The following is a 17,719-nucleotide window of genomic DNA, read 5'->3' as shown; positions in this document are numbered from 1 at the left end:
CGATTATTGGTTGAGTTATTATTGGTATCACGGTTTGCACAATATTGACGTATGCCGGTCAGCTCCAGGGTTCATAACCCACTCACTCTATCCGCGCCCACCTCTTCTGGCCCTATAGGATTTACTTTGATATCAAACACTATCACACAATCGCGCTATCGAAACAAACAGTGTACGACAAGCACGTGCATTGAGTGTACTGCATTCACTTTAAGGGTGGCGCAAATGGAGACTGTCACTCTCGCCACTTCGACTACGGGGAAAAAATACAGTCGTAGCTACACAGAGGCTGGGTGATGAGGTTTCGTTTGTTTTCAAGATGAGAGTATCCATTTAAATCTGCATTCGAACTTCCTCTATGGAGAAATTTGCTTATGTAGAAATGCTATTTCGGAAACGTCTATTTCTTGGTGCGTCACGAAGAATAAAACAATCTCATCGTGAAAATAAATTTTTCAAGTTCCTTCGCATTATGACTTGGTTGGATAAAACGCAATTTTTACCGAAATTCGTAAAATATGATCATTCATTGATTGATTGTTTTTATTAGCGGTGAATGAGCTTTGGATAATATTCGTCGTTAGGTAGATCATTCTCTAATTTAGAATGTCAACGTTTATTATGAGAAAAGATAACTTGCCAAGTCTTTGTATCTTTGTATCTTTGTTAAGTAAATAATTGTGTATATATATTTAAGTAATTTTATTTAATTCAACGACACATAGTACATTCTTTTTTCAGTACACGCGATTGTTGATTTATTCCTATCTCTCTAAAACATTAGATTTAACTTTAACTGTATTAAAGATTATCGCTTAAACTTGGTTAGTATTTGTGTGGCGTATTTCTTTTTTTTCACATGTCAACGGAAACCTTGATAATTTACTCTTTAGAACTTGGTTTTGTTATCTCGAAGCAAATTAATTCCTTCGCAGGAAATGCAAATGTCCATGACACAACACAATAGTTGCCTGTTTCGTACGCCAAGCGTAACCCGAGCGATTAGATGGCTTAAAAACGAAATGGAGCGCAAGGACGAAGGTTCTCGTTATACTGTATAAAAGGGAATAGTTTTTTTCTACCTTCGTTAGAACGACAGAAGGATTTCGTCGCGATGACTTCGACTATTGTGCGGTTTTTTGTACTTTTATTACTATCCCAGAATATCCGCGGATGGTATATCGCGTTTCCGAACAACAGTGAGATTTCCGTCAACAATGAACTTCGCGAAACATTTCAACCGGCTTTTATATTTCCAGGTAGGATTTATCCAAGAGATATGGTTTTGTCAATGCAGTCATATGTACAATTCTATTTAACAAAGAAGCTTGCGATATATAATATCATAAATAAAAATTCGTACAATATACGATTAGGACAAGATAATTCATTTCGTTCGTATTTGGCAGAATATGTTAAAAAACTGTATTAACTCTTCTTTTATTCATGGACATTTTTGAGAACTTTTGTCATTTGTTTGAATTTTTATCAGGGACCAAATGGTGCGGCAGTGGTGATATAGCGGATGGCCCGGACGATTTGGGAGTATTTGCAATGACTGATGCATGTTGTCGTGAACATGATAATTGCAAAGATATAATCCAACCGATAGAGACTAAGCATGGCTTGACCAATACTGCTTTTTACACGAGGTGAATCTGTTCTTTGGAATAATATTTTTTACCTCAATTTTTTTATTTAATAAGATGAAATATTGCTTTTTGAATTTTATTGACAATTCTTATATTCTTAATTTTTCTTCCAAAATGCATCAGAAAATGCAAAGTTCATTGATCCTTGATATCTTCGAATCTTTGGTATCGATACTTACAATAGTATATGGCTATTTTTATACATGGATATTTACCGCGCACGCGCGCGTGTGTGTGTGTGTGTGTGTGTGTGTGTGTGTGTGTGTGTGTGTGCTATTATTTTTATAAAAGTATATTAATTTTATTAAAGATATAATCGGATAATAAAACATACTGTTTATTAGCGCGTGTTGTACTATACCAATGTATAAGAACATATAGGGTAGGATTGGGTTTCGGGTATTATGAGCACTGCAAATAATATGAGCACCCTTTATATTTCTATAACGGTTGATACTAGTAGTTGTAAAACTGTTGTAAAAAGATGCATCTGTCTTCGCAACCAATATGCTACGAAGTTTGATCTAAATTTATGTCAGATATTTATCACATTAAATAAGTAGGTACGCTACTTTTTTATTTCTTACGTTTTTTTCCTCTAACTTCATAAGGTCCCCAATCTACATTGAGAAAATATTTTGTTCTGCACGTTAATATTTGTAAAATAAACAATATTTTAACTTCATAAAGTCTCGAGACTATTATTGATTTATTAAATACGGGAGTTTCTCGGATAGCATGGTCGTTTATATTATGAGCAGTTTCGTTATTCCGTATCGTACACTGAAAAAAAAAGTCTGGCGAGAGGGCAACAACTATGGCAATCAGTTTCTTTAGAAATATATTGCGACAGTACAGTAATAAAACAGGCAATGCTAGCAGTAGCAATACTAGCAATACGCTAGCAATATGCTAGCAATACGCTAGCAATACGTAGTAGTACATAGCAATACATTAATAACACTTGGCAATATTACGAGCCATAGGTGGCAATACATAGAATAACGATATTAACAATGTAATAGCAATGCTAACACTAAAGCATATTGTATTGCCATAATTAGCAATCACTGTACATTAGCGTACATTTTTTTAGCAGTGGTTGACCCCCTTAGAGTTTGATAATAACTATTAAATGTATAGTGAAATAATGCCAATCAAATATTTGGTTAATATAACCAAAAATAATGTCACTTTTACAAATATTTAATAAGAATTGTTACCATTTGGTAATACTTACTAAATATTTGTAAATGTAATATTATTTTTTGGTTATATTAATCAAACATCTGATTGGCATTTATCCTAATAGAATGTTTTATATATATGTATATTTCAATCTTTTATTTCTGCATGATTTCTTCAAAATTTCCTCTGTGCTCATATTGCCCCTACATAAGGATACTTATAAGGATCGTATTAACCTACCCAGAGAGTAATGTGAGCACCGTTTCAACATTTGAATTAAAATAATCAATTTCAATAATTAACATTCTAAGATACATAAAATATCAAATGGTATGCATAAGATTTTTTTATTCTTCAGTATGCTAGATATATCAAAATGTTTCCTTAAGGTGCTCACGATATCCGATCCCCAGGGATCCTATATGTTTCTTTTTTTAGCATACACGTAATCTATCATAGTTATTTTGTATTGCACGAATACGATTATGTTACACGTATCGCGATAATCACTGGAAGCATAGTTGAACATTTAAATGCAATATACATAGACCTTTTTTACATGTTGAATTCAAAGTACCTAAAAAATGAAGAAAACAAATTATTATTAATGTTTTGTTTTCTTAATGAGAGACACGAGTATTTTTTGTTTCTGCGCACATTATTATGTATCGCAGTGATATCATTTTGTCATGCGGAAAGATTTAGTAGCAATTGTAGAAGGAAGTCAATGGACTAGTCCGTTGTAGTGAGTCTCTTGTACAATTTCACGCAAGTAGAACAATTACCAAGTTTCGTGCGTGTCTTGCTATAGTTGCGGTTGACGTTTGACGTTGATATACGACGTTGCGCATTATTACAAACTTGGTATATTAATTACATAGGCAATTTTTTACGATATACGATAGGATGGAAAAGAACGTTTTTAAAAGCTTGCCTTATAATACATTAAAAACTATGTATTGTTACTGGGTCAATAATTTGAAGCTATTGCAAAGATATGCAATATTCATGTTAACTGGAATGTCAGTATAAAATATAATTTTATTAAAAATATTAAAATATTAAATAACCCTTTGGCGGAAAAAAATAACGAAATATTGATCTTTTATTAATTCTATATAAATAAAAAAAAGAAAAAAACAGTAGTATAATGGTGTGTGAAAAAATACATACCAAAAGAATGTTGTCCAAAAAATGTTGACAAAAAAATCAATCTGACTTTAGCGATTGTTGATTTTTATTATCGTTTTAAGATGCAAAATAAAAGCAAAGCTATAGAACAAGAGTGGACTAAGCTCGTAATTTGTAAGCTGTACTTTAGATACACGACTGAGTGTTAAGTAGACTTTTTCCTTATACTCATCCTTATTTTAAATTTACCCCACGATTGTCTGTTACGATCTTATTTTTATTTTTCACACAATTTTAAAGCACTTTTTCTGCACATTACCATTCCCCGTGTTCCCCTACAATCCTATAAGTAAGCTTAAATTGAAATGAAGCGAGGTCGCTTTTTGTAGCAAGTAATCTGATAAAGGATTGTGAAATGTGCAAAATCAGGCTACACTGTTCGTGCGACGAGAGGTTCTACGATTGTCTCCACAGCTCGGAGGAACTCGTTAGCGCAAAGGTTGGCTTCCTCTACTTCAGCGTGTTAGACACGAAGTGCTTCCGCGAAGACTATCCCATCGTTGGCTGCAAACGCCATTCACTGTGAGTCGTAAACGTATTAGAGCTTCGCGAATAGCAAGTCGATACTCGATTTTCAAATGGGTCAGGTATTTGCGAGAGATTCATCGATTTTCTCACGATTCCATTTAATACGCATATATACGGACCGTGTTCAATCAATTTTATTGTTTCCTGATCGCATATTCCGATATGTGTTGCATCGGGAATTATATCCGTGTAAATAGTTATAATAAATACACTTTTCGCTTGGAATTGGATCCGCGTAATATTCAGTGGCAAAGTATTTATGTTAGTATTTTCTTTATTTCCAATACGTTATGTGTGTGTATGTATTTCCGATATGCGACGTACATTATTATTGGAAATGTAAGAAAATTTTATATACACATACTGTGTAGATTATGATTCGAAAAAGCGGCGAGTATTATCGCGAGTATTGGAAACTTTTAAGAACGATGTGCTAACGATCTCTTGGCAGCATCCCTAGACGTTGTTTGGAGTACGAGCTGGACGAAAGCCAACCGAAGATGTATCAGTGGTTCGACGTACCAACGTATTTTCAAAACGACCACCGGATGGTGATGGCCGATCGTCATATTCGATCACTTGATTCCGGCACTTCATTCGCAGGCCGATAGGAATCTATTTTGTGGAACCGCCGACCACCGGAGGAAACGTCATACGCGTGTAAAGCCATATAAATTCGCAATCGACCAGGCCTGTCAACGTAGTTAAATAAGCGTCAATAAAACCGCTTTACAAATGCTTTATTCTTGCTGTCTCTCTCTCTCTCTCTCTCTCTCTCTCTCTATCTATCTATCTCTCTCTATCTCTCTCAATCTCCTTTCTTTCTCATCCCTTAAATGTACCTTAAATGCGCGTTAGATTTCTGATGCGTTAAACCGGAAAATGCGTATATGCGTGCGCAAGAATACGGGTCGATTTGATTGTAGGGTGGATGATCCATAACAGTGGTAATTAAATAAGGGTCATTAAAAGCGTACCAATCAACTGCAAATTGATAAAGCCGTCTCATTCTCGCGGTTCGATACATTAGTTTAATAAATGACAAAAACATACAGTGTATCGTATACATACTCATGTTTAGCTATTTATTAAGAAGAAATAACTTTGTCTCTCACATCACTTGATATCTCTGATGATAAATGAATGTTTCAATGATAAATCGGCGAAATTATAACTTGTAACGTGCGCGCTAGGAAGAAGATATCAGCACGAGAAAGACATAAATAGTTACAGCAATTAAAATTAGCAAAATCACATTTCTCTGAATTCATTATAACATTATCTATTTCCGCCGTGCTTCATTCGCTTTACAATGTAGCAATAAGTCCTGTTGAAACCCCCCCACTAAATCATTTCAACGTAATCGCCTGTTATCGGATCTGAAAAAAGAAGAAGAAAAAAGAAAAGAAACAGAAGCTGAAATACAGGCTACGTTAGCACGGAAGAAAACGAGAGGGTTGGTCCACGGTTGGGGCGCTGTGAGACGGGAGATAAGCGACGAGGGTCGAATCGGAAGTGGAAGAGGGAGCGGCTCGGCTCGGCTCGGCTCGACTCGCTTCTCTCTTCTCGCCTCCTCTTCTCGCTTTTCCGAGGCTTTCCTCCATTTTACGCGAGGCCGTGCGGGCAGCTGGCGCTTACTCTCTGGGATTTGCTCGGAAATTTATGTCCGGACGAAGCGCAGCCGCGCCGCGGCCCCTCGCGCCGCCAGCATCCTCCTACCACCGATTTACAACTTCTCTTGCGCTCACCTGCGCCAACTTTCGGATGCGCGTGAGCGCGCGCCAGCTCTCCCAACCCGGCGACTCCATTCTTCCTCGCGTCCTGTACCATCGATGCGATAGGAAAAATTGTCGACTTCGCGTTGAACGCCGTGATTTATTGCTGGAGAAGTCGCGTCGCCGTCGCCGTCGCCGTCGCAGTCGCTGTCGTTGAAGGCCAAGGCGCAACGTCGAACGACGGCGATATTTAAGAGCACGAGATACATACGGAATATTTGCGGAATTGAAAAATGACGAGTAGTGAAAGAGTATGAAATAAGTAAAGGATAACAGATGCTCAAAGATTAATTATAGTTATTATAGACATTCTTAAAAATATTTGAGAAATATACAAATTTAAAGATAACTGCAATTTAGATAACTCTTTGAATTATAGATGCTATAGGTATAAACGTTTACAATAGTTTTGTCGTTATGTGTGAATACACATAGATCATTTATATACTTATAAAATATCGGACTATCCGAACTTGATCCAAACTATTCTGATTATATTTTATATCTCTATCAAAAAATAGTGTTTTAACGTTGTTAAATTGAACGTTGTTAAATTTAAGTTGTACGGAGTATGGAGATGCCAATACATTGACAACTAATTAAGTAAATTAGCCAATTTTAACATAAGCAGCCTGGAGACTTAATCATATTGTTTCCTTTTATCTTTCCAGACGTGGCGGCGTCAGTGGAGGTTCACTTTGAGAATAAAGACGGTGGATTCTTTCTGAAGCACATACCACGGCAATATTATCCGGCCCGCGGCACATCCTCGGACACCATCCCGCCGCTATCTACAAGTGTATCGAATAACAACAACAACAACAACAACAATAATAATGCAGGAAGCGCGGTACCATCGCCGCCGCCTGGCTCTGTCCTCTCGATCGACAAGTTTACCGTCTTCCAGACGAGCGAGCCGGTATCGGTGCGGGCCACGTACGGTCCTTTCAGCACCAAACAGACCGTACCGGCGCGCTACATAGTCCCCGATCCATTGGACGCGCTGCCGGGACCAGAGACACGACGCAATCTCACGGCAGCAACGATCCTTGACGCGCAGGAGCTCGGCACTCGCCATCTGGATATGTCAGCTCACCTGGTGGGCAACAGCGTGCCGCGCGATTCGCCCGTTCTCAGGGTGCTCTTCCATGCCGGTAGCGAGGCCGGTGGTAGACGTCAACTGCTGATGGCGCGGCATCAGCGAGTCTGCGTGGTGTTGCACGCCAGCCTGGCCAGTCCATCACGGGGTAACGCAGCGAGTAGGAGCAGCAATGGTTACTCTTCCTCCTCTTCCTCCTCCTCCTCCTCCTCGTCTTCGTCATCATCTGCGCTTACGGCCGCCTGCAGCCCCGATGGCGAGAACGGCGTCTGTCTCGCGCAGATCACCATACCGGCCGATTGGTGGGCACCGTTACCGCCGCCCGATGCTTCCGGCCGTGTCAAGGTCGCCAAAAGTCTGCCGCGATTGATTCAAGTTGCTTACTCGGTGCTGGAACCGCGTACGGAGGAAGGAGGACTTGCTGGCACCGGCAACGGTGGCGGCGGTGGCGGCGGTGGCGGCGGTGGCGGCGGTGGTTCGGTCGACGCTACCGGTGAATCCGGATTCTGTAGGCCCAGGGTACAAATACAGCCGGTTACTCCTCTAGGCCAAGTACCGCTTGCGCCCAACAAAGCAGATTACAAGGAACTTAGGGCGGATGATTCGTTGACGTTGCTGGTGCCGCACGGACCGCTCTATCCGAGATCCAGGCTGCACATCCCGGCCTTCCTACATCCCGTTAAGGTGACGGAAAGGCAGGATCGACCGCCGTTGATCGTCGCGGTTTATTTAAGGTAAACAACTTGGCGAGCTTCTCTCTCTCTCTCTCTCTCTCTCTCTCTCTCGAGAGAGAGAGAGAGAGAGAGAGAGAGAGAGAGAGAGAGAAATCTTGAGAGAAACGACAGTAAACTTCATCTATTTAAAAAGAGAGGACTACTTGTCAAGATGTAATTATTTGCGATGGTAAATACAACAAATTAAAAACAAAGTAATGATAGAAAGTGTAAGAAGGAAAGATTCAAAGTGGGAGAGCCGCTAACTTCTTTCCTTTATTAGTTTTACATAGTGTTTACATAGTTATAATATATAAAAAAAATACATTAATTCAAGGTAAATTCGTAGATTTTCGTCAATGTTAATTAATAGAATTGACGATGTTGATAATAAACGCGCTTTGGAAATACGCAAATAAACTCGCGATTAACGCCGCGCCGGCAAATATAATACAAACACGCTCGTGATATCTCGCTCAACCACTTTCACACAAATAAGTGATTAAATGCGGGAGTCGCAATTTCCGCGTTAAGATTCACTTTGCGTGTACTTTTTTTTAGCCGCGCGCGTCTCCCGGAAAGCGCTTTTAAATCCCAAGTCGAGAGGGGGGGGGGGACCACATCTCGCACGGCCGGAAAGTGGGTCGGAAACGCTCTGTTGGGAAGGGCTGGAATTCTCTAATTGGATGAATTGTCAAGTAAGCAGGCGAGCAAAGTTACAAGCTCGCCTGTTGTTAGTAAGTACTCGGAAGTTCCGCGACTGCAACTAACACGGCGGGGTACACTCGAGCAAGGACCAACAGCAGCCAATCCGCGTGAGATACTCATTGTTGGCTCTGTAATACACCATTGGGAATGCGAAGCGGTGTCGTCGGGATAGGACTTTTTGCGTCGAATAAGCGCGAAACACTTGAACTAACACTATAAGTCGCAGATATTGGAGTTCCGTGGTACAATGTCACGTATAAGATGCATAGAGATAAATCATAGTGGACTATGAATCGTACAAAATCTACTCCGTTCCATTATAATGAAAAAATACATCGCATTAAAAAGCCGTATGTGCTAAGTTAAGACTTACATAATTAATCGGTTAACCCTATTAACCTATGCCGTTGCGTATACACGAGTAGTATTATAAATATGATATGCGAAAACGGATTAACGTTTCTCGATAATTCAGATATCTTGAATTTTAATTTGCCTGTTACAATAATCAGTTTGCGCGAAAATCTTGATTTATCCCATTATTACAATAATAAATTCAAAATCTGTTGCTTGAAATTTATATTTATTTTGCGAAATGAAAATACTGTTTTAATTTAAAATTATAATAGATTTTAGTATTCAATAATATACACATATATTTCAAACATAACCTGAATTATCACACAATGCGTGAAGGTATATCAAAGATAATTTAACGGAAGTTTGCGGAACCCTTCCAAAATTTATGAACCGCTTAAAAGGCTATTGCATGCACTTACGCTTGCTGTTACGATAAAGACTTTGGCGTTCTATAACGTCGACGTCGGTGATGATCACATACTCGTACATATAATAGTCTTAAATATAATTAATGAATTAACAAACAATTAAATAGTAAGTGAAAACTATATAGCTAATTATAGCGCTACGATAAAAGTTTTTTAATGTTATGACGCAAATATTAACAAATGTTGTGTCCTTCGTGATAATTGTATTAATATCGGAAAATCGGTCGTTTCTAAGAAATCTTTAATAATTTTTATAATTTTAATATATTATAATAGTCGAGTCCGTAATCGTATTTCTCACGTTGATTAATGAGGATTTTTTCTTGATAAGATTTTTATAACAGTCCAGTTTCTATGCTGTTTTTACAGAGGGTGAGACACTCTATGGCAATTTCTTGTGCGGAAATATGAGACCGTATTTTTTCGACATCTTTCCCCTTTCTGCTTTGATTCCATACAAATTGCGCCTCCATTTCCCTCTTTGAATATGATATTTTCGGGACCATGCGAGTTTACTTATTAATTATACGGGAATCTAATTTAGACTTTTTTTAGTAATATTGCGAAAAGTAAAATACTAATGAATCTCTTTTAAACCTTATTGCATGGAAGCTTATTAAACTCTCGCAGACGAATACAAATTAAAAGCTCCTGCTTGACGACATAGTCATAAACCATTTGTACGATTAGTTTCTCTTTTATAATATCACGAAATGTAGAGATACTATGCAGCTTATTTGGAATATAAATTCTTAAGGGATTAAATTGATAACATTAAATAACAATTTTTTCACGACTCAACATTTTATAGAGAAATAACCTTTATTATGTTATTTGTTAAAGCTTTATCTGCTGCACAAAGAATAGTCAATGAATTAAAATTTTATTGGCCCTTAAATTTTATAACATTTTCGGAATATATATATTCACATTTTTTGTTATTTCATTTGCATTCGAAACAGTAATGGAAGATGATAACTCGTAAGATAGGTGATATCGATAGTTGAACTCATTGCGGAGGTTGCAGGTTATCGAGATTATCTTCACAATTTCTGCGTATTGAAGCGATTTTAAAATAGAATTACATTTGTTCATATCAGTGAGTTCTATCGAGAGCTCGCTGGTTTATAGATGTAGAATCTGCATAGCCATATAGCCTACGTTTGGTAATTTTACAGAATTAATGAGATAGTTATACTTTTACAAAAGTTGAGTTATATACGTAAATAAATTCTTTATTTAATCACATTATCTGTAATACTATCTCGTAAACGTAGAAAATTGTAAAATTTACTTACAATATCTTTCTGTTATATATATATTATTTTTGGAACATTTTTTTACAAGAAGTTTTACGAATGCTTTATTTTGATAAAAAGTTTTTTTTTCTTGACTTTATTTGAAAGCTGCTTTGTTTGAAAATTTCATCTCTTCATGTAAAAATAATTAGGTAACTATTATATTAATAATAATCTTGTAATGTTTAATGAATGTTATTATTAGTTTGAGAGTATCCTATTGCTATTATTGCATAATTTCATTGCCCTCTCGAAAATAGTTTATTAGGTAATATTAAATTACGTTATATTCGTATATTTTATACACGCACAGTGTTCCACTTCTACCGCATTTTCTTTTAAGGATGTATTCTCTCTCTCTCTCTCTCTCTCTCTCTCTCTCTATCTCTATCTCTATCTCTATCTCTATTTATCTCTTTTCATTAATTTCTCTTTTATTTAACAAACGTAATTCCAGATACGAAAATTCGAGAAAAAATGCTCGTCCGAATCTCTTAAATTCTTTAAACGCGAAATTACCCCGTAGAGAAACCTTCTGAAAATACGACGAGTTGAGCGAAAATTTCTTCACGCGTTTAAAGAGCTTGCTAAGAGCTAATCGTAGCCTTTGTCCGCGTCGAGGGGGGGCTTTATCCTGCTTTTTATGTCTCGCAACCTTAATCTAAGGCTCTTACAGCGCCACGTTAAACCGTAGATTTCCTACGCGGCCGCCTCTTAAGCCGCACTAGTCCAACCATAGGTCTTCGCCTCTGTGCCCTTGCGATATTGCATTGTTCAACAGTGCAACAGTTATACAAAGAGAGTCCTTAGTTCTCTCACAATTTTCTTTAAATACTCAAGTGTAAATCAAGAAAAATGAAATTTATTTGATATTAATGAAAATATTTTTTCTTTTACATCTATAATTTATAATTATAATTAATCTTGCATACTGATTGACAGACTGTACGATTCATGATCAGAGTTATATTAAATCTGTATTGACCGGTTTTTTTTTTCTTTTTTTCATAATATACATATGAGTGTTGTCGATTCTCCACAGCTAAAAAAATCCACACGTGATAGTATTCCTATCAATATCGATCGATCGGCCAAAACATGAACAACTAGAAATACCCAAAAAAGAGAGAGACGCAATCATTGAATAAATGGTAATTTTAAAGCGATATTCGATCATTCGTTAGCGTTCAGCGTGGAAATGTGCGCGCATGCATTCGTGATCGTTCCCGATAGCGTTCCCTGATCGTCGTTTTGCACATCGGCGATTTGTATGTAAATCCAAGATAGGCTCGCGGAAATAACTTGATCTGAAACTTGTAATTGGTTCGCTCTTAACTCGCCTAGCCGGCATCCTGAGCGCCGTTTAACGCGCGATGACCCAATATCCGCCCCTTTCGTGTCGCCGTTCCACTAATTCTTAGCTAACCTGTAGTAGTTATTACTCTGTTGTCATTTGTGAACGCGATATAATTAGCAAGAAAAATAAATCTAATAGAGAAGTTGGTTCGTTTTAACTCTATTCTAGTTTTGCCTTAGGAGATTTATCGTTTCTTTCGTTATCTCTCATCTTTTTCTTATTAAACGAATAAAAGTTTGATTAAGGCTTAAAATATAAAAACTAAAATTATAAAGAAACTTAAACTTTATAGAGAGTACAATGTTTACTGAATAATAATAGAAATAATATAGAAAATATGTAAGAATCGTATCTAAAGGGGTTGTGTTCCGCTAATTACTTCGATAAATTTTTATGCAGCACTTCCATGTTATTACATGTCTTGTTGCAGTGTTGTACAAGGGGGTATAAATTGATGTTTTGTACATTAGATTTTTGTTATACGCATCACACGCTTTTTTCTATTGTTGTCTGAAGCTTAATTTAGCTTTTAGCTGAATTTAATTAAAGTTTTGGATCCGTCGAAACGATTAAGACCGGAGATATGTAAATTAATTGCTAGTAGTGAAGGCGAACTCAGCAGAGATCGTAATTACGCTTGTTTTTGCTTAAATTATGACGCTCGGGATGGAGGATAACTGCATTGGGGTTCTTTTCGTGCGCGTGTCGTTAGTATGATTGTGAAGACAAAGTTAACACACAATGTGTGTATGTGTGTAGCCATGTGCTTTGCAATATGCGGCACAGTATGCGCCCGCAGTGCAAGCCGTTGCTGTAATGTTTGACGCTAGCGGAATTTTGAAGCGAGGCATCCGCAAAGATCTTAAACTTGGCAGTTTTGGCAACCGATTAATCTAAAACTTCAGAAGAGATCATATCAACGATATCAACGTAAAATACGACGCATGTAGTTACGTTAATAATAGAGTAGATTGTTCCTTCGTTATTAGTCGTAAATGAACATTCATTTCATTGCTCGAGAATTTTCAATCGGAAATACTGGTCGACTACCGCGATATCGTACTATCTCTCGCTGGATATTTGCTGGAAACGTGCACAAGAAATCGGACTTCACCTTAGAGCGACATTTCGCCTTAGAAATATTTCATACTGGGATCTTAGGGAAAATATCATATCCCTTGTAATCGTTTTCGCGCTTTGAATTCCTCCTTGCTGATCTAACGCTATGGCAATACGTACAAGGGAAAATGCACTCTGGCGATAAGAGACATCGGTCCCTATTTTTCTAGGGAAAAAAGCAAATTGAGTTATTATGGAAGGTGTTGGCAGCAGCTTTAAATACGTATTAGTAGGCCGCTTCCTTGGCTTGGCAAATATACCCAAGAAGGAACTTGAAGAGGCAATATCCGGTCTGGTTTGATCCGAAGTTTCGTATTAGCCACTCGGTGCACTTTTCTACTGCGAGATCCGCTTACCGGGCGACATTGCATTCGTGCACTTGAAAATTCTCGTTTCAACTTGAATTAAGAACGATTTCCTCGAGGCTGAAGACTGTAGTCGCGAACAGAGATTTAAGAAGATATATTGTTGCAATGGTAGAATGCATGTTTCAAATAAATTATACAAGTTGTAATGTATAGCATTCGATACGAATGTCTTTAACATTTAACTTCGTATGTGTATATATTTTTTGTTTTACAACTTTGATGACTATATGTATATAGACTGCATTTGAGGAGCACACTATTAGCGCTATTGTATCATTTGATCCTGTTTTACGTCTAATAAACGATAGAAATAGAATGACACATTAGTGCTGATAGCGCGCACTCCGAAGCAATAGTCTCGATCTTTCGGATTATCGTCTAGTTTGTCTGCATCGCGACAGCGATTTGAGTATACGATTTGCTGCAATCGCGGTGTACCGCGTTACGTCGCATCACAGCGAATATCTACATAAACGTCGCGGCGTCAGACAGACGCATTTCTTTAGCCGCCCATTCCTCTCCTCCCTCACCATATATGATACCGACCCTATGACTCGGTCACGTAACTAGAGCGTGAGTTAGTTCGGAGCGAGGAATGCAGCCTCCTCCCTCGCGTGAGCGAATTGACTTGGCGATGATGAAGAAAATGTCTCTCATAGTCGCAGAATATAAGAAATGACCTTATACTCTTTCACGATGCTACGAAGACAAAAGACAAACCGGCACGTATGTCGCGAATTTTCCATCTGGATATGCATATTTCTGTGTAATCGTTCATGATTCTTTTGATTAAGAATTTTTCAGAAACATTTTCAATCACTATGCAAAAATCTCGAGATCAAAGACTCGTCGTATATGCTTTTTGTCGCATAGTTTGGCGAATTCTTTAGCCAATTCGGAAAGAATTTTTCGCTAGTAAAATTTCGCTGCTAATATATGAGTAACAATAAACATAAAAATAGATGCTGTTGAAGTAAGATGCATCGGTTTGAATTTATCAAAGAATATGCAGATATGATTGTATTATATTTTATTTATGTTTTTTCTTAAATTTGCAGAAAATTAACTTTTATTCTTTTTAAAAAGATCGATGAAATTATAAAAGCATTTAATTTCTTATTACTATATTCTCTCTATTGAACATTACTCTTTTTATTCTGGAATAAAACATTAATTTGATTTGGGTTTATTCGGATTAATCAGAGTAAATCTTTTTGCATACCTTTGTAACTTATATATTTTTTTTCTTTTACATCCCCCGGAAACTTTAAGAATGAATTCTATATCTGAATATCACTCGATAAAGATATCGGCGAGAAAGATTGTAGACAAATGAGAAGTGTCACAAACGCAAACGATAAAACGTGAAATGCATGCGAAATTCGCATTATTGACGCTCGCGCTTTCTTGCAGCGCTTTGTTTCGCGGTCGTAACTACTTAAGGATGTTTTGTATATATTTGCAAGATAATCAAATTATGAAAAAATTATCAGATCATTCTAAATCATGTTTAAAAATATAATAATATACGACAAATTTGGTGATGCTTTACTATCTGGATCATAAGTTATTTTAATAAATAGTAGTATTTTTTTAATCTGTGCTCTAATAAAAATATATGGAAATGTATAAAATAAATGATAAAACTTTTCAATTTTTTAATATAAATACATTACGTATTCAAGATTATTGCGATGCGTGAACTAGTTCAGTAAATAAATATTTGTTTTATACCTTTGTAACTGATCAATTGAATCGCAATGAAACTTTGCATAAATTATTTGGAATATTTAAAGTACTCATAAATGAAAAATGTAAATTTTTTATCATTTTTGAAATTTTAATTTTTAACAATTAAAATAATAACAGATAAAATAAACGAACTACAAAAATGTGTGATTAAACGAAAATGTCTTATTTATACAACTTTTATATGTATAGAACTTATTTAAATTTGTAAATATTAAATATACTTTCAAATTTAATTTTCTTTACAGGGTCTAATACATCGTTAAATTTCAATCTAGCTTTCAGAATTATCGCGGATTCGTCGAGAGTGCACGCGACATTGCTTCGACGAGAAATAGCACGCATTATTGCAATGACGACAAAAATCGAGATGTTCGAAACATGGTATCATATGTGAAGAGTCCACTACGGTGCGTCAGAGTCCGATCGAATGAAAATCCGATTTACGTTCGACAATTTACAGTGAATAACTAGCAAGATCGAGGGAGGAATAATTGAATGCAGTTATACAGAATAGAGAAATTGGTTATTTATATTCATATCTTTCGAACATTTTCTTATATGTACTATATGTAACATTAACTTCTAATTGTGTACCATTATATAAAAAAATCAGCTTGCGCCTGAAGAAACGCAAGCTATAGTTTGTGACTTTCGTAGGAGAAAACTCAGAGACTACACAAGTACTTATACTTGACGATATGTTGTTAGGGTAACATGAGGGCAATAGGTCTCATCAGAAGAACTGTATGTTCATTCATTTTTAATGACAGAAGAACATAGCTAATAATACGGATGAAAAAATGCGTATAGATCAATACGATGAGTAATAAAAGTCGCGTAGTATTATAGACTTGTATGAATTATTGGAAGGAAACACTTCTGAAACTTTACATGTGACTTATATTTTATACATATACCCACATACGTGTAAAGGGTAATATCCTCTTTTGAACTTTACAATCTATCATCTTACAATCTATCTTTAACACACTTTACTTTTACATCAAATTTGAATATTGATCGTTAGTCGTTAGAAATTCCTGAAAGGTTTACCAATTGAAAATTGATCTCCTATATTGGAAGATTAGCGTACACTGAAAATTATTGGATTACAAAACTACAAAACAATAATGAATAAGCCAAGCAAAACATTTCCATATTCTTTATCTGAAATTCAATTAAATATTCTTTTCAGAGAATCGGAAAGATAATGAAATACAGATTATTCAATATTATAATGCTGATATATATTTGAATACAAATATATTTAAAATGCAATATGATCGGGCTCATGAAAACTATCTTAATTAATTTATTTTTTTAAACACTGTTCGAATCGTGTGTGCGAGGATATAATATAGTTCGATATATGTAACAAATATAATCTAAATCGATATTATTGCAACGATACATTTTTGCGTTACATAATGGCCGATTACATGTATAAAGTTATTAAATGATCGTTCCGAACGATCTTTTTTCTATAATTAACGGATAATGAGATATATTCATCTTTCTAGAGAATAAAGGATTAATTATATGTATACATATATATATATATATTTTTTTTTTGTAGGAGATTTTCTTCTATTTAATTTCATTAGCATTTTTTTTATTTCACTTTTTCCGTTCATTACTTGACTTACGTTAGAACCGTATATTTACGGCATGTTTCAGAGCGCGAGTAAAGTCTGGCGTGAAAATCCTGGATGCTTCATCTAGCAGCCCGGACTGGATTGTCGTTAGCGATGTCAATGTGAAGAACACAGCCGCCACGTTCACAGCGCGACGTAAGGAGAACTCGTCGCGCGTATCGAGCACGTAAGTACATGAAGTACCCCTTTGGAATAGTCCTGTCGCGCAATCTGCCCTCGTTAAACCGACATACGTCGGCAAGTTTAGAAAGACTCTTATTGGAATTGTGAACATGAGGGCAGTTAATGTAATGAGCAATTTAAATCCCTCGCTTCCGTTCGTTAAGCCGAGAATATGAACGAATTAGGTCTTGCTGCAAATCGAATAATACAAGAATTTCCGAGCGAACGAACGTTGAAAAGTTAAGACTTGTTAAATTGTGCTTTCAATGCTGCATAAAATTTCGCTTTCTTATTTTTAAATTAACATCTTTTATCACGTAAAGCGTTATTTTAATAGAGGTTAATATTTAACAATTGAATTTTTTT

The 17,719-nt window shown here is 36.3% G+C and overlaps 2 protein-coding genes across 3 annotated transcripts in view; both read left to right on the top strand.

Annotated features, from left to right (window-relative positions):
• LOC108746111 (transmembrane protein 132C) overlaps positions 1-17,719 on the top strand; it is a 104,145-nt gene that overhangs the window by 70,084 nt on the left and 16,342 nt on the right. For both annotated transcript variants that reach the window (XM_018482662.1, XM_018482661.1), the window contains exons 2-3: positions 7,006-8,167; positions 17,214-17,357. In XM_018482662.1, coding sequence (XP_018338164.1) covers positions 7,006-8,167; positions 17,214-17,357 — 1,306 coding nt within the window. The remainder of the gene's footprint in view (positions 1-7,005; positions 8,168-17,213; positions 17,358-17,719) is intronic.
• Positions 1,115-5,245, top strand: LOC108746114 (phospholipase A2-like). Its single transcript, XM_018482672.1, has 4 exons — positions 1,115-1,259; positions 1,493-1,652; positions 4,401-4,553; positions 5,011-5,245. Exons 1-4 carry the CDS (start codon positions 1,115-1,117, stop codon positions 5,168-5,170), a joined length of 618 nt encoding a protein of 205 aa, XP_018338174.1. The 3' UTR covers positions 5,171-5,245.

The sequence above is a fragment of the Trachymyrmex septentrionalis genome, unplaced genomic scaffold (assembly GCF_001594115.1).
Source record: "Trachymyrmex septentrionalis isolate Tsep2-gDNA-1 unplaced genomic scaffold, Tsep1.0 scaffold16, whole genome shotgun sequence".
NCBI lineage: Eukaryota > Metazoa > Arthropoda > Insecta > Hymenoptera > Formicidae > Trachymyrmex > Trachymyrmex septentrionalis.
This window is presented reverse-complemented; position numbering and strand designations above follow the sequence as displayed.

Coding starts and splice junctions, on each gene's coding strand:
- LOC108746114 (XM_018482672.1), top strand. CDS start 1,115: ATGACTTCGACTATTGTGCGGTTTTTTGTACTTTTATTACTATCCCAG. Junction 1,260..1,492: donor ACCGGCTTTTATATTTCCAG/GTAGGATTTATC, acceptor AATTTTTATCAG/GGACCAAATGGTGCGGCAGT. Junction 1,653..4,400: donor AATACTGCTTTTTACACGAG/GTGAATCTGTTC, acceptor GTGCAAAATCAG/GCTACACTGTTCGTGCGACG.